Source organism: Phaethon aethereus (genome assembly GCF_964289735.1).
Source record: "Phaethon aethereus genome assembly, chromosome: 2".
In the NCBI taxonomy this organism is placed as follows: Eukaryota; Metazoa; Chordata; class Aves; order Phaethontiformes; family Phaethontidae; genus Phaethon; species Phaethon aethereus.
In genome coordinates, this window is record NC_138582.1 from 38,869,582 (window position 1) to 38,893,715 (window position 24,134).

General features: G+C 37.2%; 1 protein-coding gene across 1 annotated transcript in view; it reads right to left on the reverse strand.

The window, feature by feature from the left end:
• Positions 1-24,134, reverse strand: part of PREX2 (phosphatidylinositol-3,4,5-trisphosphate dependent Rac exchange factor 2) — a gene marked incomplete at its 3' end in the record, with an annotated part of 187,125 nt that overhangs the window by 55,094 nt on the left and 107,897 nt on the right. The window contains exons 23-30 of the mRNA XM_082014802.1: positions 21,881-22,042; positions 17,757-17,979; positions 17,199-17,406; positions 11,296-11,475; positions 8,371-8,465; positions 6,311-6,393; positions 5,883-5,973; positions 4,289-4,417 (exon numbers count right to left, since the gene is read on the reverse strand). Of these exons, the coding sequence (XP_081870928.1) occupies positions 4,289-4,417; positions 5,883-5,973; positions 6,311-6,393; positions 8,371-8,465; positions 11,296-11,475; positions 17,199-17,406; positions 17,757-17,979; positions 21,881-22,042 (1,171 nt within the window). The remainder of the gene's footprint in view (positions 1-4,288; positions 4,418-5,882; positions 5,974-6,310; positions 6,394-8,370; positions 8,466-11,295; positions 11,476-17,198; positions 17,407-17,756; positions 17,980-21,880; positions 22,043-24,134) is intronic.

Below are 24,134 nucleotides of genomic sequence, written 5' to 3' on the forward strand. Positions count from 1 at the left end.
TTGAAAGTAGTAACTTCTTTTATTCTTAAACATTCTTTTGCACTTTTTTTTTTTTTAAATCATGCTATTCTGCTTTTCTGATCTCTGCCAGTAAAGGCTAGATTTTAGTTTTATTTTGTTTCTCACATCTGAAAATATTTTTTAAATAAGACTGAGATTTGCACTGCATGTTTTATGATTTAAATTGAAATAAATTTTTCATACCTTTAATGATTGAAAGGTTCTTTCACTCCTCACTCCTAATTTAAATTAAAATAGATGTGAACTTTCTCAATTGCACAGTATTTCCTGTTTACACTCAAAATTATTGTGCAAAACAACTGCACTTCCTCATGCAGTTATGTGACTAGCTGACTACAAATCCGACTTGCTGTGCAACATCTCTTCTTTTGACCAAAACCCTTACCTTTTTTCCTTTGAGAAAAAGCAACTACAGAAATTTCTCCTCCTCTTTGTTCTCTTTACACCTTTCTACTGTTATGCTGGCCAGTTTTGGTTTTTTCTTTCCTTCTGAAGGGTCCCTTTCTTTCCATCCGTCTTGTTCATTTTCCTGGTTCCTAATCGAGTCGTCCCTCAGCTTTTCCTCTTTTGCTTTCCAATTCTCATGTTACATATCTCACGTACATCCAGAATCCTGTACCTGCATTATTCTTTCTCTATTCAGTGACGTTGAATTCCTGCCCTGGCTATTGCTCTCTCCTGCACTAAAATCAAGCACTCCAAAGATCTGCCTGTGTCAACAACTTCTCTTTATCTTTATTGGTTTAACAATTTGGTAGGCCCAGTCACTCTAAGAAATAAATTTCATCTTTTATTTAGTTATTTAGCTCCAGATAAATCCTCCTCGAATCTGTGTACTATTTCAGAGAACACGTCAATTCTATCAACTTGATTAGCCTTCTAGGGCTGCCTTGTACTGTAACCACAGAAAATTTTTCTTGTTCTAATGATGTGGTAGGACAAATGAAATGAGACAAAGCAATCTCCACATATGTTTTAAATTTACTGTCAAGGAAGGTTTGGTTGTTTTTTTCCATTTTTTTTAATCTGTGCAAACCTCCTTAGATTTTTGTTATAATTGTTCTCCCAATTCCAATACTAATAAAAAGAAAAATTACAGACCAGAACAATCATCCTCAAGGTATTCTGAGTTTTCCCATTTCTTCATACTTACTAAACAAAGTACATAAAAAGAATCCTAAGATCGAGAACTTGAAAAGTCTCATTTTTGTGGGGCTCCCATGTCTCCTTCTGCTTTAAAACACTAATCAGTCTAATCTAATACAGTATATTGTACAGTGCAATAGAACAATGAGTAAAAAATTACAATAGCCTGTGATATTTTTATGAAAGTCAGTTTTCAATAAGGAGATGCATTTACTGAAAGCGTTAATCCTTACTTGAGCATTCATCAATAATGGTTAAGTATGTTTATAACAATTGGAGTTTTTAATTACATTTTTTTTCCCAGGGTGAACGAAGTTGTATTTGGGGTCTCCTTTGACTAATTCCTCTAGTACCTGCTAGAAGAGACAAATACATCTGCTTTCCTCAATTATTAAAATACTGCCTTTTACTTACAAACAAACATGAAGATTCTTCTAAAATCCCAAAACCTTGTTCAACTTGTTCTCACAAACCCAACTAAGCAGTCAAATTAGGGGACACCTTTTGTTTTTTCTGAATCAAGCTAATAAGAAGAAAATGGGGATGTAAATCTCCATACCATGTGTTACGTTTTTAGCCAGAAATAGTTCAGGGCAGTATTAGAGATTCTTCTAGATACCCTGACCATTCGTGAACACAATGCATAAAGGCAAGATTGGAAAGGAGAAAACAAGAAGTGAAGATATGAAGGGAAAACTTAGCTGCTAAAACATTTTTAACCCTGCTTTGTGCTCATCTGATTTCAGTTAGATCCAGCTGCTGGTTGTGTCTCAAGTTTAATTTATACAGGCCTAAGCCTGTCTAAATCACAGCAGTCTCCCAAAACTGCCTGAGGGGCACATTTCTGCCCTGAATCTTTTCAACACTGAATTACATATAGTTTCCAAGGCATGTCTGGACAGGTAAGGCTTGAGAAGCAATTATTCACTTCCATTCTCCTATTTCTCCCTCATGCTGTTTGTGCCAGGGAACCCACAAGAACCTAGGCTCTCAGGTATCCATTATGTCACACGAACCCCTTGGTCCCGCAGGCAAATCAAAATTATGACAAAGACGTGGATCATGATTCTCCAGAGTACTTCTCAGGAACAAGTATTCGTGAATAGGAATCAAATTAAAGAAAACTGCAAGAGAATAGAAAGATGTAAAGACTGATGGTGAAAATACAACCTAAGATGATAAGTAAACCCATGTTATTTGATTAAGAAGATAGTACAGAAGCCAGTTTTTGGAAATCTCTGACTCAGATGCCATGGATGGAAAAGGAGAGCCAAGAATATACAACATTGGCAGACAACTTCTGAAACATGTCGATGAGAGAAGGTAAGGCACAGTATGTGCTCTCCTTGAACAGCACAAGAACAATGCCTTTTACTATTTAGCTCTCTGAACTATGCACCATTCACAAGCATGACAGTTGCAATAAAGTTAGTTACTATAATGTGTTAATAGAAAAAACCTCTTTTAATCTTAATTTCTAAAACACTAAAAAATGCCAACAGTTTTATTGTTCTGTAAACATCAAGATTCCTTCTGATAAGTATCACCATTACATTACAATAGTATTGTAAAATGGGAAGTTTTGTATTATAGAGAGGCAGCAAGTCATTTGGACCTCACTGAACTCTCCCACAAAATTTTGTGGTAAGTTTAAAACCAAATTTATCTGAATAACCTTAGCTCAATATTGAGGATATATGACCTATGTTGAAATGGGTTAAGTCTATTAATTCTATTTATGGGCAAGCAATTTGTGTGAAAATAGTCTGTTAGGCTTGGCTTCAGAAGGTGGCCAATGAAGGACTGTTAAAAACATATTTCCATTCCTCCTGAACTGTGAAAGAAACCATGATTAATATGTGAATATAATTTGGCTTAGGCTGAAGATAGATCTGTAGAAAAAAGGATCCAAAAATATTTATTCTTTTTTCACTCAGTGACAGCCACCATTAAACTAAAAGAAGTGTTCTTAGTATTGGAGAGTCAACCCACTGTGATTGACTCAAAAAACAGAAGATATTTTTGTAGTTGTTTTTATAATTTCCTAACCCAGGGTCTGAAAATTTGACTGTATCTGAAATGAGAAATACCAAAAGTCAGAGGAGGAGGAGTTTGTTTGGTTTGGCCAGTTTGTTCTCGGAGGCTTATCTTACTAGAACTTATCACGAAGTTCTTTTCCAGTGATCTGAAATTTAGCAGTTTCATTAGAAGACACCATGGAAGTCAGCCAACAAAACAAAAGCAGCTAAATACACACACAAATCATTTAAAGCTAGACCTGATAAAAGTTTTTGTTCCCACATAGACTCCTAGTGCAAGTAGTTTTATAAAAATCATTTTGCTCATTATTTCTGGTTCTCTATGAAACGGCACAGGAAATAAAGCAGAAGGTACAGGCAAGATTTTCTGAAAAAGAAATCCCAGTTACTTGCTTATGTAGCCAGGGAAGAGGACAGAAAATCCCAACTCACATTGTTACTTGGTGGTGAAGAGCAGCAGAGCACTAGGTAACTTTTAGACAGTGGTGGGACGGAGGTGGAGGAGAAGGAGTGATAGGATCAGTTGTAATGGAGTGAGTAAGTGAAAACAAACAGAAGATGTCTGCCTTCATGGAAGAAGAGGGAGCATGATTTTAGAGGGATAATGATTCCAGATTGATGACAGATAAGAGCAAGATACAGGACAAAAGTTGTCCTGCAGAGTCTTCATCTTTCCATATAATATGGTAGAGAAAAGGGAGTTTAATTTCAAGGAAAGCCCCATTTTGGTGTATCAGTCCCACAAAGTTCTGTGACAAATCAGTCAAGCCCACTGGACTTCAGCAGCAGCTGAAATAACATAGGACATGCAACATACGGTTCATTTCTTTTCACTTGTCAGAAGAGACGATTTTCTCTTCAGTATCTGAAGCCAATAGGGTGAGCACGAGAAAACTGAGATATACTCCACTAACTCTGTCACTAAGAACACAAAAAAGTCCTGAAATTCAGGCATTTCCCATAGACTACACTGTGTTCAGCAAACCTTGCCTAGCAGCAACACAAAGCAGTTGTATCTTTTCCCCTCCTCATGCTCTTTGTCGTTTGTAGTGTTTATTTATGGTCATGTTGTTCTTACTAACCTTCAACAAATTTTCTGATATTCTGGGCAAGACTTCGGACGCTGCTGGGGAGGTTCCAAGGGTCTTGCTTGATGTGGAGTCGCAGCCTCTTTGGACAGTTAAGCTTTGGTTCCATTTCCTGCTGAAACTCTAAGCAAGGACAAAAATAATATTTTTCTGCTTAAACCTCCTGAGAAAGCCACAGTAAGACGTTACTTCTTCCTAAATGTTTTCACAGCTCCAGGAGATGTCAACTGATTTAACTCTAGTTAAAGCTCGGGTGACACGTCTAACAGTCATCTAAGCTCCCTACTTAGTCAAAGGAGAGAGAGAGAGAGCAGCATTCCCAAACATGATTCCTTCTGAACCAGGTACATAAGATAGGAGGTGCCTGTCTCCATGGAGTAAGCAGGACCCTGGAACTTTTAGAGGCAAAATTAATTCAAAAATTAAACTCAAAACAAAATTACTTATTGCTTAACCTAGTCTATCTTTCTTTCAAATCACTGAAGTGTTCTTTGTACGGTTCATGAAGATGGCACAGATCAAGAATAAAATATAATTGTGTCTAACGGAACATTTATTATACCACTGATAGGATAACATTTTATTCTGTGAGCCAGACAGGTACTCAATCTGAAACACTGAGAAACACGAGAGAGCAGAAATGCTCTAGGATCATCCCTATCACCCTGGTCCCAAAATAGGAAACAAAAGAAAAAAAAAAAAAAGAGAAAGAGGAGCTTATGTGGTATTCCATGCAAATTCAGTGAGCAGAGAAGTACTTCAGGCTCTGTAAAACCAGGTAACTGGGGTATAGTAATTATGGTTTGTTGACTTCAGCGGGATTTTGGTGATTTATAAAAGCCAAAGATCCACCCTCTGGCCATCTAAAATCAGTTTTCTTTGCCAAAAGACATATGCAGGATCAATAAAATCATAATCAAACCTATTATACATATTAATACAACATTCGGTCCCTCACTGAGCTTTTTTCCTTTTTTACTTGTCCCACTGAAAGAAGTCCTTTGCACAATCTTATGCCTACTACCAGATACCTATTTAAACAACCATGTAAGTAGCAGAGTAGCTGAAATTACATACAGGCTTTATTTTAAACTATCAATGACACTTACATAAGCATATATTTGCATAAATATTACTGTGACTATAAATTTACATTTGCAAATTATTTCTAAATCAACTTTACAAATAATGTATCTACGAAAAAAAATGTGGCATTAGTAATAAAGTAGATCAGGAATGTCTTCAGTAGTTGACACAAAAACGTAATAAAACCACCTGCAATATACAAAACCTCTATCCTGCTTCAAAAGTCTTGGCATTTTTACAGTCAGTTCAGAGTCCACAATTTAAAGCCAACTTTCCAACAAACCTGAAATTCTTTCATATACGTTGTGCAATAAAATTGTAACAAGCCAATTTTCAACAAAGAATAAGATTTACTTAGCAAGAATTGCAACAATCAATTATTGCAGAACACGCCAAGATTAAGCAAAATCAATTCCTTAACACCCAGCTCAAGGAGTAGATAGCCATATCCATGCATCCTTCAAGCTGCCTTTTGATTCTCACAGATAGAATTAAATGTTACCTTGGAGGCCTCGACCTGGTGTAAAGTATTTTGTCTGCTCAAAGGCCCTCATCACAGCTGGTCCTTTCAGAAGATTGACAATTGAATCAACCTGTTGGGAACAAGGTTCTGTGAGAAAGATGTTTTTTACAACAACAATAAGGAATTCTTTCTTTAAGAAACACAGATTACAGAAAAGCAGCTTTGGATTCTTTCTTACCTAATGGCTCTCATTAACGTAACAAGCTAGAGAATGTTAGACTAAATCTAAGGACCTGTTTAATTCGCCGTTTTGAACTATTTACAGAAAACTGAAGGAGAATGAGTAAATACATACCATCCCAGTAAACAGTGGAAAGCAAAAGTAAAAAGAAAAAGAAGTATTTGCTAAAGACATCTTAGCTCAAACATGGACATTAGTATCAAAGCCAAGATAAATAATCTCATACTTGACCAAAAAGATGCTCCAAACAGCTATGGAGCTTGTCCTGTTTATCATGGGAGATTCGAACACTTATGGGAAGCTCATCACCTGAAAAATATTTTAAAATTAAAAATTGTTTAGAAGTTTCAGCATGTTTTCCAAAACCTTTGTAGCTTAGATAATCTGCTTTGCACACAGACTGATGCTTAGGCTTTCAGGATTATAGTAACTGTTCTCCCTAAATATTTTGCATTTCGTAGTCACTCAATAATACAGAAATAGCTCTTAGAGAAAGGACCATATTCAAAACCCAGCTGGACATGGTCCTGGACAACCTGCTCTAGATGACCCTGACTGAGCAAGGGATTGGACTGGATGATCTCAAGAGGTCCCTTCAAACCTCAACCATTCTGTGACCAGAACACACGATTCTTCTATGCTTGAGAACATCCTAAACACTAGACTAAATGGCTAAGTAGCGTGAACCTAATATAGCAGACACAAAGTCACTGAAATGCATTTACCATAAAATTTTTATAGGGACTCTACAGACAATTTACAGTCTTAATATTCCTACTTATTAAATGGTTCTGAGATTTTACTAATTCAACAAAAATACAGCATCCAAACGCTGTATTTGATATGAAACTCTTAGTAGCACATACCACATCATTTCCTAAGAGAGTACAAAGGAGAACGACTCTCCTAGCTAGGTCACTGCCCTCATTCACTCGCTCACTCAGACAGCAGGTAATGCAACCTGAACTCTTTCAAAAGCTGTGAAAAATGGGAGCTTGAAACTCAATTCTTCTCCCTTGCTGTTGCAGTGACAGATAAGAAGTAGCCACTTGATAATTTATAATCCAAATTTATTCATGGTCAATCTAGACTCATTTTTCTTATGTCAGTGAAACACTTAAATAGCACATCTCTCTCCTTCACTTTTTTAGCTCCTTGAGATGTCCTTTCAGCCAGTAGTTATAACCCTTCACAGGATTTTAATTGCAACAGATGGAGCACGGTGCCAATGAGCCCTGATCTGAAGTTAACCAGGTTAGCTTTGGAACTAGGAGAAAATTAAGTTGCCAGGAGAGTGGGAGTTTCACTGAGGAGCAATATTTATCAACTTGAATGCCGTATCTGCGCTTGGCTAGCAGAGACATGTTCTTTTAGGCACCTCAGTTGGTACCTCAGCTTGATGCTTCACAAGTGCATATCAGCTCATTTATATCTTAAATTGAAGATATAGACCCTGGGTCTCCTCTTTCATTAACGGTTCTTTACGTCCTTCATCCTTTTCCTCTGTATTTTCTCAGCTTTCTAAGTACCATGTATGCATAATTTCTGGAAAGTAGCTGCCTAGAACTGCATTATTTACAAGGCATCTCAGATACCTTGCATAATGTCATTAATACTCCCTGTCCCAACTGAAAATACCTCTCCTAGTACAATCAGCAATAAAATTTGCCTTCTCTGGCCAAGTCTCACTGGTGGCTCATATTCAACTAACATGCCCAGTTCTTTCTTTTCATGATTTCCAAATGATAAACTCCTATCTCAGAGCAAGTATTTTTTATTATTAGTCGCTGCGTATATGACCTTGTACTCCATGCAGTTAAATCCCATCTCATTCCCATTAGCAGCTGCATTTATTTAAATTCAATTTGTCATGGCATAAACAAGTATGTGCTTCTATGTGGTCTCACATTCTTTCCTACAAACATACACAACCGTATCCTGCCGTCTGGGTGCTCACGCAGGCGGGGAGAGCATTCCACGCTCACCTAAAATGCTCCTTATTCTGTGCAACATAACGCACTGTTAAGGTCAAGGCATGAAAGTGGTTAAAAGCAGTGACTCTAACTAATTCGGTCTATTCACAGAGATGTTGGAATGTTTGCTGTCTTTCAAAGAAGGACACAGAAATGCAGCACTAGGCTAGGCAGAAGCAAGATGATATACCACTATTACCAAGGAGGATGGACTTTTTAAAACAAAAACAACAAAACTGCCAGGCAAATGGAAAGAATAAAACTGAATAAAAGGAACAGATGACAGATTCATAGCTGACTTTTCTGAACATACCTGAATCCATTTCATCACTATGAAAATAAGAACTGCACTGACTGCTACAAATGCTGGTGAATGAGGCAATGGAGTTCCTATTGCTGTTGCAATCGCTTGAAAAAAAAAACACAAAACAAAAAAAAAGAAATAAAGTCATGTCCTTCAATACAGGCTCTGTATCAAAGTAATGGAAATTCTTTCCCTTATCCACTTTTAAATTTAATGATGAGATGGTCTGTACAACCCTTTATCAACAATAAAGACCCCTATATTTAGGCCAGCACGTCACTTGCAATCCTGGTCGGACACAGAGGACCAGGTTCCCAAAACAATGATTCAATTGTCTCCCTTCACCTTGCATGTGCACAAGTACTTGCAGAATGATAATATACACTTTCAATGCAAAACAATCAACTTTTCTCACACAAGTGACAGTTTTTGAAACTGTGGCCTCAAATGTTTTAGTAAATCTACATTTAAATTCTGTACTCCTAGTCCATAGCTAATACAAATGACAAAACACTCTGGTTTATGATTTGCAACCTAGAGTCCATAACAGGTTTAGAAGAGATTTGATCCAATTGCGTAGCACCAAAACTCAAATTAAAAACTATTTTTCCCTGCTAGCCAAAATACAGTTTATGATCCCATCTCTTCCAGCTGTTCATTTTGGTAGATGTACAGACATTTACATCTGTGACTTCAGTGAAAACTTCTATACATACAAAATGTCACCCACATTGGTCTAGTAAGGAGATTTGGGGATTAAAATGTGTATTTTTCTGCTGCTCATTTCTCTGCTATAGATATTACACTCACTCACATCACCTTCCCCCCTCAAAAATTAATTGTTCTGTACAAAAAATAGACAGAGAACATTCCTACTTCTGCAGCATAAACAGAGTAAAACATAGCCTTTTGTACTAAAGATCTTATGAAGATAAATTTGAATTCAAAGTCTTCAACAGAGTTACTTAGACATTTCATGATGACTGTTTAGTTTCAACTCAGGAAATGCTTAAGTAATTATGTGGCACAGGAAGCCTTAAAAACCCAAACGAATATAAGATAATCTAGAAGCGTACCTAAAGGATGTTATGAATTGCGTGTATGCACTCATCAAGATATATGTATGTATATTTTATATATAATGCTGCATTTATCCATGTACTCCCATGTGCTCCCTACTCATTTTCTTTACTATTGTAAAAATAGAAGTGATCTTTTACTAGTTTTGGCATACTGACTTCCATTTCCTGGCTAAAGTATATGTTTTGGACCTGTAGCCAACCAGGTAAGTGAATGGGGAAAACTTTCAAACGAAGCAATATGATATAATTACAGTCATATCCATTAAGTAGGTGAAAAGACATCAGTAACAACATGTTCCTAACAGAGGGTGAACAGTCCCAAGGAGTATTAAGAATTTCTGGCTGGATATTAAGAAATGTTTTCTAACTAACTCTATTCACTTATTAAAGTCTCCAAAGGGAAGATGAAGGCTATTTAAAACTGGATTGTGCAAAGCATGAGAAAATAAAACTCAGGAAAATGAGAAACAGATTAGATGTATTAGCTATATCATTCTGCGTTTTTATGGTGTTATATTGTAAGGTTTAGAATGAGACCCTAGAACACAAAATGAGGGCATTCTAACAGCTGAAATGAGCCTACTTGTTCTAATAATAACACAGTGGCATAATGGGATCTGGAGATTTTAAGTATTACCTAATGTAATTTAAGCAAAGAAACAAAAAATTCCAATCTCACTCCAACAATTGTTCTAAACTCACAGATTTTATTATTATTCTGTATATGGAACCCTAGATTGTATCATTCCTCAACAGTCAGAATGGACTATAGATGACTGTAATCAGAATAAAGAAAGTATTTTAAACCAAGAGACACTCATTTCCTAAGTCACATCTTCTTTCTCCATAGACAAATCTTGTGCCAGCTGGGGAACTTCCCAACTGGAACAAGTGCAGACCACTGGAGCAGCTCCTGCACAGTCAGTTTGACACATCACGGACACGCAGAAACCCCTAAATGCACTTCAGCTGGAAGGGCACTTTGCTTGTGTGTTCACCACGGTTAGACCAAGATGGACTTAATCTGTGCAAATTATCTCTACATTTATTTCTGTTCAAATTTATATGTACATTTCTGTTTCTACTCTGACAAAGAGTTCCTAACTACCATGCTGCAGTAATCAAATATTAGCTTATGAAAGAGATCTCAGCAACACAGGGTTCTGTAGAAAAACAATGACCCTACTGAGATTCTACTTTCTGAGCATAATAATGAACCATCATAATGAACAAATAATGAACCCTTATTTTACTTGCAGCTAAAATTTTAATTTAGATTTTATATTGTGTAGTTAACCAATTCTCTCTAAGCATCAGAAGAAAATCTTTGTAAGACCTATGCTTGCTGTAATTACTCCTTCCTTTTCAAAGTTCTCTGTATTTTAATTAACAGTAAACATGACACATTATGAATTCTGGAAGTGAGATGATGCTACAATATTTTCAGTGGAAGAAGATGAGGAATATATGTTGAGAAACAGATTTTTTTTTTCTTTGGATCAGCAAGAGTGGTGGCTCTGGCATCTTGCTTTCCATAGCAGATATTTGGTTTGTTATTGGGGAACACAGTAACAGAAATTATTTCTGGTTTTTATAAGACAAGTAATCTTAGTAAAGCTTTACAGCTCTGGTTATGATATCCTATAAAGGTTAGGGATACAGAGATCTAATAACTAATCTGTACTCAAGAAGAGTTTATTTTACACATCTTGTAACACATCTTGATGCTAGTTAATCCTCAGTTAAAAATATCAGAATGATTATACTCTGATATTTTTCATAGCCACTTGACAGTCTACAAACCCACAGGTTTGATTCAGTTGACAAATAAAAATATTATTAGTAAAGTTACCTGTAAGAATCCCTGTTGCTGATAGTATCATGACCAGAATCTTCTTGTTCATCACCTGTCACACTGAAACAGACTTTCTTCCCATTCCTTTCCCCCTTTTCATTGTCACTGTCTGCTGGTATTAAAGGCTCAGGCGTTTTACGTTCTGATTTGGGGGAGTACGTTATTGAAGAAAGAAGGCTGTGAGACCAAAAAAAAAGAAGATAAATCGATGTTTTTCAAAAGTGAGCTAACAACAGGATAACATTTCTCATCAACACCCTCCAACTATTATTCTATAATATGTGAAGAGAACATTTTAATTCAGTCCGTATCTATTTGAAACAAAGGAAGAAAGTGACAGAGACACATTCTGTTAAAAAGTGTAACAGTGAAACCCATTAGCATTACTAAATACTCAATCTTGCATAAGGCAGTGATTCTGGCTGGGGAAGAAATACAGCACATTCTTAAACACTTGGGGTCAAATTTTATATTAACATAACTATTTTTAAACACAACGAAGAAAACAAACCAAAGAAACTCTGTCTCTGCGAAAAGTATTTATTTTCTCAATTACTACTGTACCAGACATGCCAGCCTGCATCACAAGCTATTTTACTAAGACATTTTAAGAATCTTTGTTAACATATCTATGTATTTCCTGACATTCAAAGTGTCTAAGCCACCATCACTAGTAAAACTGATGATTAATCTACAAGCTCCTGTGACGAGCACAAAAGTGACACCCAGTCAAGAAGAGAGAACAGCACAGATTGTTAGTTTTAGAACATACACAAATACTGGAAGCAAAGGATTCATATTTTGGGGTGATTAACTCATACTGAGATGTTCTAATTTACTTTTAAGATCAGAACAGCTATAATGGGCAACTGCCCTTTAATTCATACTACTCAAACACTCCATTAGAACGACGTTTTCAAACTAATATTTTTATTTGAAAGGCAGTGTTTCTCTTGCAAAAACTACCTTCTAACTACCCAAAATCAGAAGACATTGAATTAAGCTTTTTTTCCTGTAATGTATTTAGACACAGTAGCAGGCTTTTATTGTAGGAGCTGTCAGAATGGTGAACTGGCAAACTTTCTACCAAATACATGGCAGGATTCAAACGTATGTTAGATTTTTTTTTTTTCCCCCACATAATTCTCATTTCTGAAGGGAAACTATGGGAGATGCATATCTTTTGTGAAAAAAAATGCTGCCCTAATTGTTATTAAAGGGTAGCATTCAGAATTCTTTCCTTTACTTTTATTTCTCATAACAATGCTAGTATGTGTGGCATTACACAAGGGGGGAATTCTGATTTTAAGTGGTTTAGAGCTCCACCTTAATTTTGTGGGGCTCTGCCAGTTGAAGTAATTCATTCTTAATCCTAACAAAGTTAAGTTTGTTCAGCTACAGTTACATCAGTACTGAGCTATCGATTTCTCTACTCTTTTGACAAAGATATTCAGAAAACAAGCAGATCCTAAGCTGTTCTTACAGGTTGAAATTTCTGGACTCAGAGCAGCTACTTTTTGCATACAAAACACAGACAAAGTGTTCAACACCGTGTTCAACTATAATGTTTGTGAGTATACTCAAATAATTTCCTGACTCTCAGGAATGGACAGTTTTGAGAAAGAAATTAGGAAGCCATATACCTTGGAAATGCAATAGGGTAGATTATCCCTATAATGCTGTCTGTTGACTGTACAGCAATTAATACATACCTCAAATGGTATATCAAGCTTGGTCTCATTGAAATCATGACCCGATAGCTGTTAGCATAGGGTTTGACATTCACTTTAGGGAAACAAGGATGATAAGGAAAGTTTTTTAGCAAATCCTTTCATCATTTCTGCATAACTTTCTCTGGCTAAGAGCTAACAAGAGATAAACAGACAGATATTTATCCTACATATAGGAAAAGGTACTGATCTGAACTGTAACTGAAATATAGAAAAACTATACAAAAGGTAATAATTTTACTTTTTAAACCCACCCATCCACTAGACAGACATCTTTTGGGCTACATGATGCCTTATCACCTCATATCAGCATGAAATCACAACTCAGTTCTTCCCTATCACTTAAGTCACCAGTTAGCTGCATTCCATGAGGACGGGACGAAAGGTGGGGCGCATATTTTACAACATATGTTCAGTTTAGATCTACCTGTTGGAGCATACATGTTCTTGAACATGTCCTAAAATAAATTTGTTATGAAAATGCAGACCTTAGAAAAATCAGTCCTTAGTACTTGTAAAATGTATTTTCTGAATACGAAAGGGTTCAAAAAAAGGGATCAGACAAATTCATGGCAGATCATTCTAACAGAGCTCTTAAAACAAAAGGTCCATTCCAAGAAGACCTTGTAGCACTGCCTGCTGGAAGATGAGATGAGATGAGATAGGGACAAGGATTAATCTGTACTTTTGCTTTTTCTTGTGTTCCTGCTATCATCCACTTCTAGGAAAACAAAAATGGGCTTTCGGCAGATCCATTCTGGTAACTTCTTGTGGATTTTGTTGTTGCAAGAAAACAATCAAGAGTAAGAAACAAACATAATGAAATGCAATTTCAGCTCCTGAAAATATCTTCCCCTGAGTAATTATTTGTCAAGACACAGACAGACTATTATATCCTCTTCTTTTATGTGACTGTTTAGTCACTGCTGCCAAGATCTCAGTAAAAGACTGATGAAGGTAGCTGGAACTTCTCCTAAGGGAGCTTTTCACTTTCCCTCAGCAGGCAAGGCTCTATTTCTAAGGAAAATTTTTTTGCTGAACTACCATGAACAAAAGTTGGAACTATGGATAACAGAGTTCTGGAGCTGGTAGTTCCTGAGATCACTGAAGTGCTCTTAGAAACCCAATTCAGGAAGTCCAAAACCCAAATCTGGATGAAAAAAACCACCAATAATCATGCTTACATAGGCTTTTTTAAAGTGGTTTTCTTTAATTTCTTAAATACAGCACATGCACATTATATTTTCTTTGGAGATGAGTCTACCCCAAACAAAATTATCTTAGACGTCTACCTCTCATAGAAGAAATATGTGAATGAGTAGTAACTAACAGCTAGGAAGTCCCTGTAACAATGAAGAAAATTTCCATGAAACAGAGAAATTCAAATCTCAACCAAAAAAAATCCTCACATGTAGAATTAATCCTATATGCAAGCCAAATCAACACAATCCTAAAAGTATGTCAGAAACAAACAAAACCTGCTATTGTCAGTCAAAGCGTTAAAAATGGATAGCCATAGGCAGTAACAAAAAAACTATGCAACCTGTGAGCTCCTTTGCCTGTTCCTCACTCCACAGAGGCTCAGAAAATGTTCAAGCTTCTTGTATACTCCCAACAGACATCTTTCCAAAAAACAGCTGGGATCGTGGAAGCAGAGTCACTGTGTGGAAAACAACTTGAAGAAGGACTAATATCTGTGTATTTTACCTAGCATCAATGGTGAGTATCTGGAAATGGTACTAAAGTAGTACTTGGATACTATTTGAACAAGGAATCAGTGGAACTTTGAGAGGCTGTGGAAAGGGGATATATGGCTTTTTTGTGTATATATCTCTTTCTCTCCCCATCAGTACTGTATTTGTTATGCAACCTAATCTCATCAACGATCCATAACAAAAGTTATTATGAAGATAATGCTAGGAGTACACATCCTCTCTTAGACATTCCCTTCCCATAATCCATAAGCTCTCACAGCCCTGCTCTTCAGGTGAAACACTTGGTTTTCAGTTCACTTTCATTCATTAACAGATAGGAGAGGTTGGGTAGATAACACTGCCCCAAGATTTTGGGAGTTGAGAGGGAGACCACTGCTGACCTCAACACAGAGCAGAGACATTTGGTAACATGAAAGAGCAAAAGTTTTTGAAACACTACTGTTATAAAGGGTACCAAAGAGTCATTTAGTAACCCAATTTTTCTGTCATTCAGGATCATATAAATTTAGAATTGTGATACCATGTTCATATTTTCTGTCCTGAGAAAATTATAATAATTAGGACTGCTTATAATAATAAGCAATTCAGTAAATAAAACTATTAATTTTATTGTTGCTATGTCATAACAGAAAACAGTTCTACAGTCTTTATATATAAAGTTCAAGGATTGGTATGTTCAAGCATTTCCTCCTAGCTGCTGAAGTATGAATATTTCTAATTAAAGCACAGCTGTTTGATTATCCTATCTTATTACCTTACCTTTTGTTTCTTAGTAGTCCTGACTCTTCTCTCAAGAGTTAATTAGTAGCTGTAACTAATATAATACACCAGGTACTGCTGAACTGCTCACACTCAGATAGTCCTGGCTTCCCCCTTCCCTGTTCAGCACTTTTAAGTAGGTCCCTTAGCTATCCTGTTTCCTGTATAAAACCACTTTCCTCCACAGTATTACACACTGGCAGTCGACTCAAAGTCCATGAGGAATAAAGCATGAAAAGTCTCAGTCTTACAAAGAGCAAAAGGTAAAATTCGCTGAGTAAATCTGTGCACCTTATACAAGATCTGCTACAAGGTCAGTGTACAGGAAATTTATCAAAAAAAAAAAGTGAACGCTTGTGTTTACTGTCACAACTGTGCGACTCTCAAAATTAATATATGTGTGTGTGTGTATATATATACTACACACAATATAGGTGTGTCTGTGTGTATTTATATATACATGTGTATGAAAGAAAAGCTCAGAAGTTCCTGCACTCTTGCATCATGGGCTCAAGGGAGTGGAAAGGAAAGGTGTGGCAGACTGGTTACTGGAACTTCCTGAAATATTGACTGAACATCCACATATAATTTCCTGAATTCCTTGAGGAAGAGTGACCACACAGGCTCTACAGACAGTCATTTTTAACTACACCCAAGCACCAAAATTATCTTAAATTTAATTAACTGACTTCATTTTCAGCATCGTAAGTAGCAGAACTATGTAAAGGCACAGAACACACCGTTTTCTTTAAAATATTTGAGGCCACTCTTACTTTCATTCCTATTGCAGTAGGCAATACACAGTAATAAGTAATTGTAATGTAACTATTACATTACACTACTATTAATACAGTACAAAAAAATTCCTCCTCTGAAATAACTAAGAAAGGACAAATCATTGTACAGTCTTCAAAATAACATGAGAAGCAATGATACACCACTTTTCCAAACTGGAGATCATGAAAGACTGGCTTTTAAACTAAAAAAATTACGTCATTTGTATTTTCAAAATGAATGATTTCTGACATTTGCATTACATATGGGATCTTTCAAAACTGGAAAACCTATCATCCTTCTTCCTCCTCATCCCAAAACAGCGAATAGCCTAGCAGTGAACCCACTTACCTGACAAATGGAAAAGCAAGTTTTAAATCCTTGTCCTGAATTAGGACACACTGTGATGAGACTCTGGGTCTCTCACATTCAAGCCAAGTGTCCTAATCACCAAAGAGCACCTCTCCCTAGATCCACAGTTCTTCATTAAGGCAAATTTGTTTTTGAAAAATATCTAACAAATTAATAATCTACCTATGGGTAAAAAATGCTTTACCTACAAATTAATCTTTGGGACTATTCAGCAATACCTGAAGAGTTCAATAAAAGTTATTTTTATATCTCTGCCCTTTGTTTCCATTCCTAGTGAAATTTTAGATGACGTGTGCCTCATATTTCTCTCATCTCAAAATAACTAGCGTTTCCACATTCTAGAGAAAAGCTACAAATTAAAGTGGGGAAAAAATCAGGGATGCTGGGAAAAATAACAAAATATAATATTATCTAAACTTAGATTCTTTGCTTTATTTCAATTCTATCTGAAGTCAACATTGATCCTATGCTACACAAAAAGGATACCCAGATTTATTGGTACCTTCAATAGAAAAATTAAAGGAAAGTCCAGATGGTAACATTTACTTACTCATCTATTTGACAGACACATGTTTCCACCTCTTTCAGTGCAGCTTGTAATTTGAACAGCAATTTCTGATAGACATCTTGTGTTTCTAAATCTTCTTCTTTTAAGAGGTACCTCAGACCATGGCCCTCTTGCTGGCCAAGAGACTGTCCCGAAGGGGCAGCCATAGTAGTAATGGTATGTTGGACATAAATCATCGGATTCAGCTTACCTGGAAACAATTCAAAGAGATTACATCATTATCTTTGTTCAACATACGTTTTAAAGTTAGTAAAATACATAACAGACATAGAAATATTTTCCTGCTTAAAACTTCATGTAATTATTTAATTTTGCATTTTATTTTGCTTATCAAAGTCAAGCTATTTAAGAAAAAAGTTATTGTGAAATTATGACTAGCCTTTACTATGCTTTAAAATAAATCCAAGTATCAAAAATAGGTGGATTTCATAAAGGCTCATTCTTATTTTAATATTTGGGACATAAACCTAAACCAGGTTACCTTTTAAAAGTCTGTATCAGAAGCACTGGAACTAGTTCTTTCAAGCTCAGCTGACTTACCTTGATCACTGTTTTTATTTTCCTTTTCATGAGAAGAATGTTTTCTGCTGTCTAACTGCACACCAAAGGCACTACCCAGGGAAGTTGAGGTTTTAGGGTAAGACACTTCCATCACGTTGATGTGGCAATTGGTTGGACAGAAATCACTGCTGTGAAGTGGTGAAATCTTTGACTTAGCTTGTTTGAAGGTAGGCCAAGCTCTGTTTTTTAATACTCTTGAAAACTAAATGTGAGAAAGAAAACAGAACTTTGATTAACACCTTTTGATGTGTCAGCACTTGGCTGACAAAACTTGTGTACCTGACTAGAAAACAAAAGTTTAAAATATTTCAGGCATCTTTGACTTCAGATGCCTTGACTTCATAATTTCCATCTTTCTCTACAAGAAAACATATTTTTCATTTTATATTTTTGAGGAATTGGTTTTTGAAGTAAATTATATTTACAAATGTAAACAGCCTTGTAACAAGGAGATAGAATTTATTTTCCTTGCAACATAATAAAACCTTAAGTGTCTTCCTGGGGAGAAAGTCTGGAAATGCTCTATGATCCAGTGCTGTACTGCACATGACATTTATAAACACCTGCTGACATAGACATTTTCAGGTCAAAGTCTTTCAAAAAAACCTGAAATTTTTGCCTGAAGCTATAATAAAGACAAAATTGGAAGCTATGAATTATGAATTTCATATTCAGGAAGGATGAAGTCCTCCCTAATGGTTTCCTGGGCTGCATTAGGAGAGGTGTTGCCAGAGGTGGAGGGAGGTGATCCTGCCCCTCCACTCAGCACTGGTGAGGCCATACCTGGAGTAATGGTTCTAATTCTGGGCTCCCCAGAAATAGAGACATGGGCATACTGGAGAGAGTCCAGCAAAAAGCCACGAAGATGATTAAGAGACTGGAGCATCTCTCCTGTGAGAAAAGGCTGAGAGAACTGGGACTATTCAGCCTTGAGAAGAGAAGGCTCAGGGGGATCTTGTGAGTGTATTCAAATACCAGAAGGGAGGATGCAAAGAGGACACAGCCAGGCTCTTTTCAGTGGTGCCCAGTGACAGGCCAAGAGGCAATGGGCACAAACCAGAACACAGGAGGTTCTCTCTGAACATCAGGAAATACTTTTTCACTGTGAGGGTGACCAAGCACTGGCACAGGTTGCCCAGAGAGGTTGTCAGCTCTCCCTCCTTGGAGATACTCAAAAGCCATCTGGTCACAGTCCTGGGCAACTATCTCTAGGTGGCCCTGCTTGAGCAGGGGGGTGGACCAGACCTCCAGGGGTCACTTCCAACCTCAACCATTCTGTGATTTTGAGTGATTCTGTGAAGCTGATAAACATTAGAACATAAAAATTGCAAACACCGTATTTTACAGACTTTACTAGTCCACCCCCTCTTCTCTCCCCCATATATCAGCTCAGCAATGATGAACATTTTTTCCCCCCTCTGTTTTATGGTCTAATTCTAATACAGTGCTTAGCTACATCTCCTTCACTATAACACCTGAAATTTTGTGCAGGCTTTTGAACAGGCTTAGAGTTATTTGGGTTTTTTTAAGATGAGACGATGTCAACCAAAATGACATGGCTAAGACTGAACTGTAATAAATTTGGACGCTTAGAAAATACACCTACTTCAGAATCATAAAAATCACGAGATCAAGCTCTCCCATTGGAAAAGAGACTTGTCAGTCACAAGTAGGTTTTTGTCAAAATGTGTCCTTTTCAGTGCAGTTTGTTGTTAGGGGAGAATATTTTCTGGAAAAGACATAATCAGTTCCAAGTCCCTGGTATTTTAATTACAGTATCTCTCCAGACCCACCTCAGCTATGGAGCATAGCTCATGCATAAGGATATTTTCAAAATTAACTTGCAAAGTTCCTTCCCTAATAAATGTCAGTACAAATTCAATCAGTCAATTTTTGACTAACACTTCAGTTGAACAAAGGTATGTCCCTTCTGAGTAATAACAGGTTTTTGTGCTGGGATTTAAACTTATGTTTATTTTGGTGTCATATTACTTCAGTCTGATGAACATCTGATGGATTAATTACATTTAAATATTTATATCAGAACAAGATCTGGAAGGTTACAAGAAATCCAATTATGGAATTGTTCGAAGGCTGAAGAATGTACAAACAGTTAAGAAGGGCACTAAGGACATTCAACGATGAAAATGTTCCTTCAAGCAGTACATATTTCACATCTCAATCTCCCACACATCCTGCTCCAGAGAGACCAAATGCCTGGCTATGATTTAATCAGGTCATAAGTCAGGCCCAAAATTCTTTTCATATATATGTTGAGAAACATCTGGGACTCATGGCACAGGACTCAAAGTCTATTATGAGCAAAATGTTCTGATAATAATAATAGTAGGAACTGCAGAAATCTACAGGGTTTCTAATTATAGAATTCAAACTTTCACAGTGAAACCAGGAGCCAAGCCAGGCTCAGGCGCTCCGAAAGTCTCCTGTAACTATGGTTACCTTTACCTTGCCAAGAAAACGACATATCTATTCCTGAAATTCATTGCGTTACTAATTGTCATTAAAAGCTATAACTGTGAAACTACTGATTTTTGAGCAGATGAGCTTGAAAGTGCAGTTTGTATCAGCAATATCTGCTTCTTGACAGTATAAGCACTATGAAAACTTCCTTGAGGCTGTTTATTTCACATCCAGCATAACAATCAAATATCATTTATTGTCTTGGCCTCCTGTAAAGAGGCTGCACATCATGCTCAAATTTTTTGGCTACAGGAAAAGTACAAACCACCTACATGTTACTCGAACTCTAAATACACTGTTATTAAAGTTAAAACTAATGAATTTGTTTTTTAAAAAAGATATTTTGTTTTTTAATCAATTTGAATGCATGGAGGTTTTATAATTCAGGGAAAGAATGGAGAGATTGGATGTTTGGTTATGCAGTATCAGAATCCTTTTGATGCCTTTTCCTGTGACTCAACTCCTCAGTTTATTCCATTTCTTGTCAGAGAGCACCCTGAAAAGTCCTTGGAAAGCCGCTTTTTGGCCTTCATCCTACTGAAGCTACAGGTTTTCCGTACAGTTTTCTGTCTTTTTCCTTTGAAAAACAAGAAAACATTATCTGTTCTTTTCCATGCAACTTATAGAACTGTGTGAAGCTTCTACACTGAACCTCTTTCTCCTTTTCTTTTCTCTTTTCTCTTTTCTTTTTTTTTCTCTTTTCTTTTCTCTTTTCTCTTCTCTCTTCTCTTCCCTTTTCCTTTTTTTCCTTTTCCTTTTCTTATTAACTCTCAGAACAGACCAGTTTGTAAATGCCACAACTCAGGTCCCCAACTGAGATAAGACGGGGCAGAGCCAGTTCTCTGCAACCATTTTGGGCCTACTTCAAACTAGTTCCAAACTCCCAAGAATTAGGTTGTATGGGAGAGGAACCAGAAGCCAGGATGAGAAAAATTAGTTTGCATTAACAAATGGTTGATTCATTTATGTCCTGCTTAGCTAAACAACTATAGAGAAATACACTGACAGCAACTAGAGGTCATATTCCAGGTTATTTATTCATTCACATCTCATTAATTTAGCTCTCAAGTGTATGAAACTCAGCACCTTCTCCTTTTTTCCATGCTATAATGTTCTATTAACCCAAGTTAATATAACAATTTACAGAGCTATTACTATTAATAGTCATGCTAGAAAAAGTCATACCAATTTGAAGGGCACAAAAGATGAATAAAAGGGTAACAATTTGGCATTTAAAATTAAGAGGCATTAGAAGAAAAAAAACAATTCTGTTGTTATTGCTTCATTTTTGGTTAACAGCTGCAAATTCACTAGAGTATTGGTTTAAGGCATTTACAAGAATGTTGGGCCTTTTGTGGGAAATATGCAGTTGATTGTATCTACAGCAAGGAAGAAAGGATATGATCTACCCAGTGTCTAAAAAAGGGTATTAAAGAGCATGGTTTGAAAACATTTTATGCAATTACTCAGTTTAGGCATTTGCACCTCAAAATACCTAAACTTTCAGCCATATTTTTGCCATTGCAAATAGACATTTTGAAGACTTATTCAAACTGTACCACATTCCCCTGTTTTTCCCTTAAGAGACAAATATCACCAAGCTTAGGACATGCCAGTCATACCTTTTTATAACTAGAGATTCTTCGGTAGATATGCTCAATTTTCTCACTGCAAATGACACTGAATTTACTTTGAAGCTCAGTGGGGATCACTTCATTTAAGGAATTGAGGCTGTTGCAATTCTGCACAAAATGTTCATCACTTTTTGCCAGTGCTTCAAGAATCTAAGATAATAAAAACAAGAGCAGTACGTTATTAAATAATATGACTAAGACAACCCCTTACTAATCATCCCTTATAATTAAAGCTGAAAAGCCTGATAATGTCGCCTTTTAATGTTACAGGCAATGTTGCATAACAACAATTAATGAACCTTGGGAAGCAAAAGAGGTTTCTTTAAAACTATCCCCTGCATAAGTTATACCCATAATGAGTACTTTTACTTGGCTTCTCGTGACATTGTCTGATAATGGATTTATTACTAATTTCGTACTAATGTAACCACTATGGCTCCTCTGAAATACATTATCTGCTGTATTTACTTGAACAGCACACACTATGCAAAGCTGATGAGTTAATTCATTACTGCAGCAAACCTTTGGTCTGGCAGTGTGAGTGATACTAACACATTGAAAAAGCATACAAGAAAGCTGAGTGCTATCCTCTTGTATATTCTGCATATATAAAGAGGAAATAGGGTACAGAGTAAGCTATACTGCCCAGCAAAGACTGAAGTCTTGCTATGATGGAAATAGCACCAGCAAATGATGGTGATAGAAAACTGAAAAAATGGCATGTTGAAAAGATGAAGGTAGTATTTAAGCCCTTTCTTGGCATTAGAGTTACATGTCAGGCATTAAAATTCACTGTGTTACGGAACTTGGAAGATGCCTATTGCTGGTTGGGTCCAACTCTGAAGATGTGTTTGAAAAACACATCCAAAATAGCTTTCTAAGAAAGGCACACAAAATTCAGATTAAGGCACCTAAATACGAAAAGGCTCACATTTTAAAGATACCCAAAGTAGTCTGGACAAACAGCACATACAGTGTTAATCCATCATGGGACTTATGTCTGTAATACACTTCTGCTACAGTTCATTATTATACTCTCCACCATCACAGATGCAATATACTATTTGTAAGTTTGACCAAGGAGTTTAGAAAAAAAAAAAGACAATGTTCAGAAATTTTGGAGTGCAAAATCTGAAGTTTTTAAGAAGACACAGATGATAAATGACTAGATCCAGAGGTAATTTTTTTCTCGGGTCCCCATCAGGATGGGCAACGTATAGGCAATCCAGGAGACTCCTGGAGTGTATGGAAGATAAATTCTTAAAGCAGGTAACAGACAGCCCTACCAGAGGGGATGCAATACTGGACCTGTTGGTCACCAACACGAGTGAGCTAATGGGTGACATCAAGATTGGAGGCAGTCTGGGCTGCAGTGATCATGCACTGGTGGAGTTCACAGACCTGAGTGATATGGGGCAGGCGAAGGGTAAACTCAGGACACTGAATTTTAGGAAAGCAAAATTCCAGATCTTCAGAGAGTCAGCCAATAGGACCCCCTGGGAAACTGCCCTCAGGGACAAGGGAGCAGAACAGAACTGTCAGATCTTTAAGGATGCTTTCCATAAAGCACAAGAGCTCTTGATCCCCAGGAGTAAGAAATCAGGAAAGGAAGGCAAGAAGAGACCAGCACGGCTGAGTCAAGACTTGCTGGTCAAACTAAAGGGCAAGAATGAAATGCACAGGTGGTGGAAGCAGGGACAGGTATCCTGGGAAGAGTACAGGGATGCTGCTCCGGCTGTATAGGGATGGGGTTAGATGGCCAAGGAGCAGCTGGGGCTGAACTTGGCAAGGGATGCAAAGAAAAGGGATGCACCTGGGTCGGAGCAACCCCTGGTATCAACACAGGCTGGAGGATGAAGGAATTGAGAGCAGCCCTGCCAGGAAGGACTTGGGGGACTGGTGGATGAAAAGCTGGACACGAGCTGACAACGTGCACTCACAGCCCAGAAGGCCAACCATCTCCTGGGCTGCATCCAAAGCAGCGTGGCCAGCAGGTCGAGGGAGGGGATTCTGCCCCCCTCCTCCATTCTGGTGAGACCCCACCTGGAGTCCTGTGTCCAGCTCTGGAGCGCTCAGCACAGGAAAGACATCGCCCTGTTGGAGCGGGCCCAGAGGAGGGACACAGAAATGATCAGAGGGATGGAACCCCTCTCCTATGAGGACAGGCTGAAAGAGTTGGGCTTGTTCAGCCTGGAGAAGAGAAGGCTCCGGGGGAGACCTTAGTGAGCCTCCCAGTACTGAA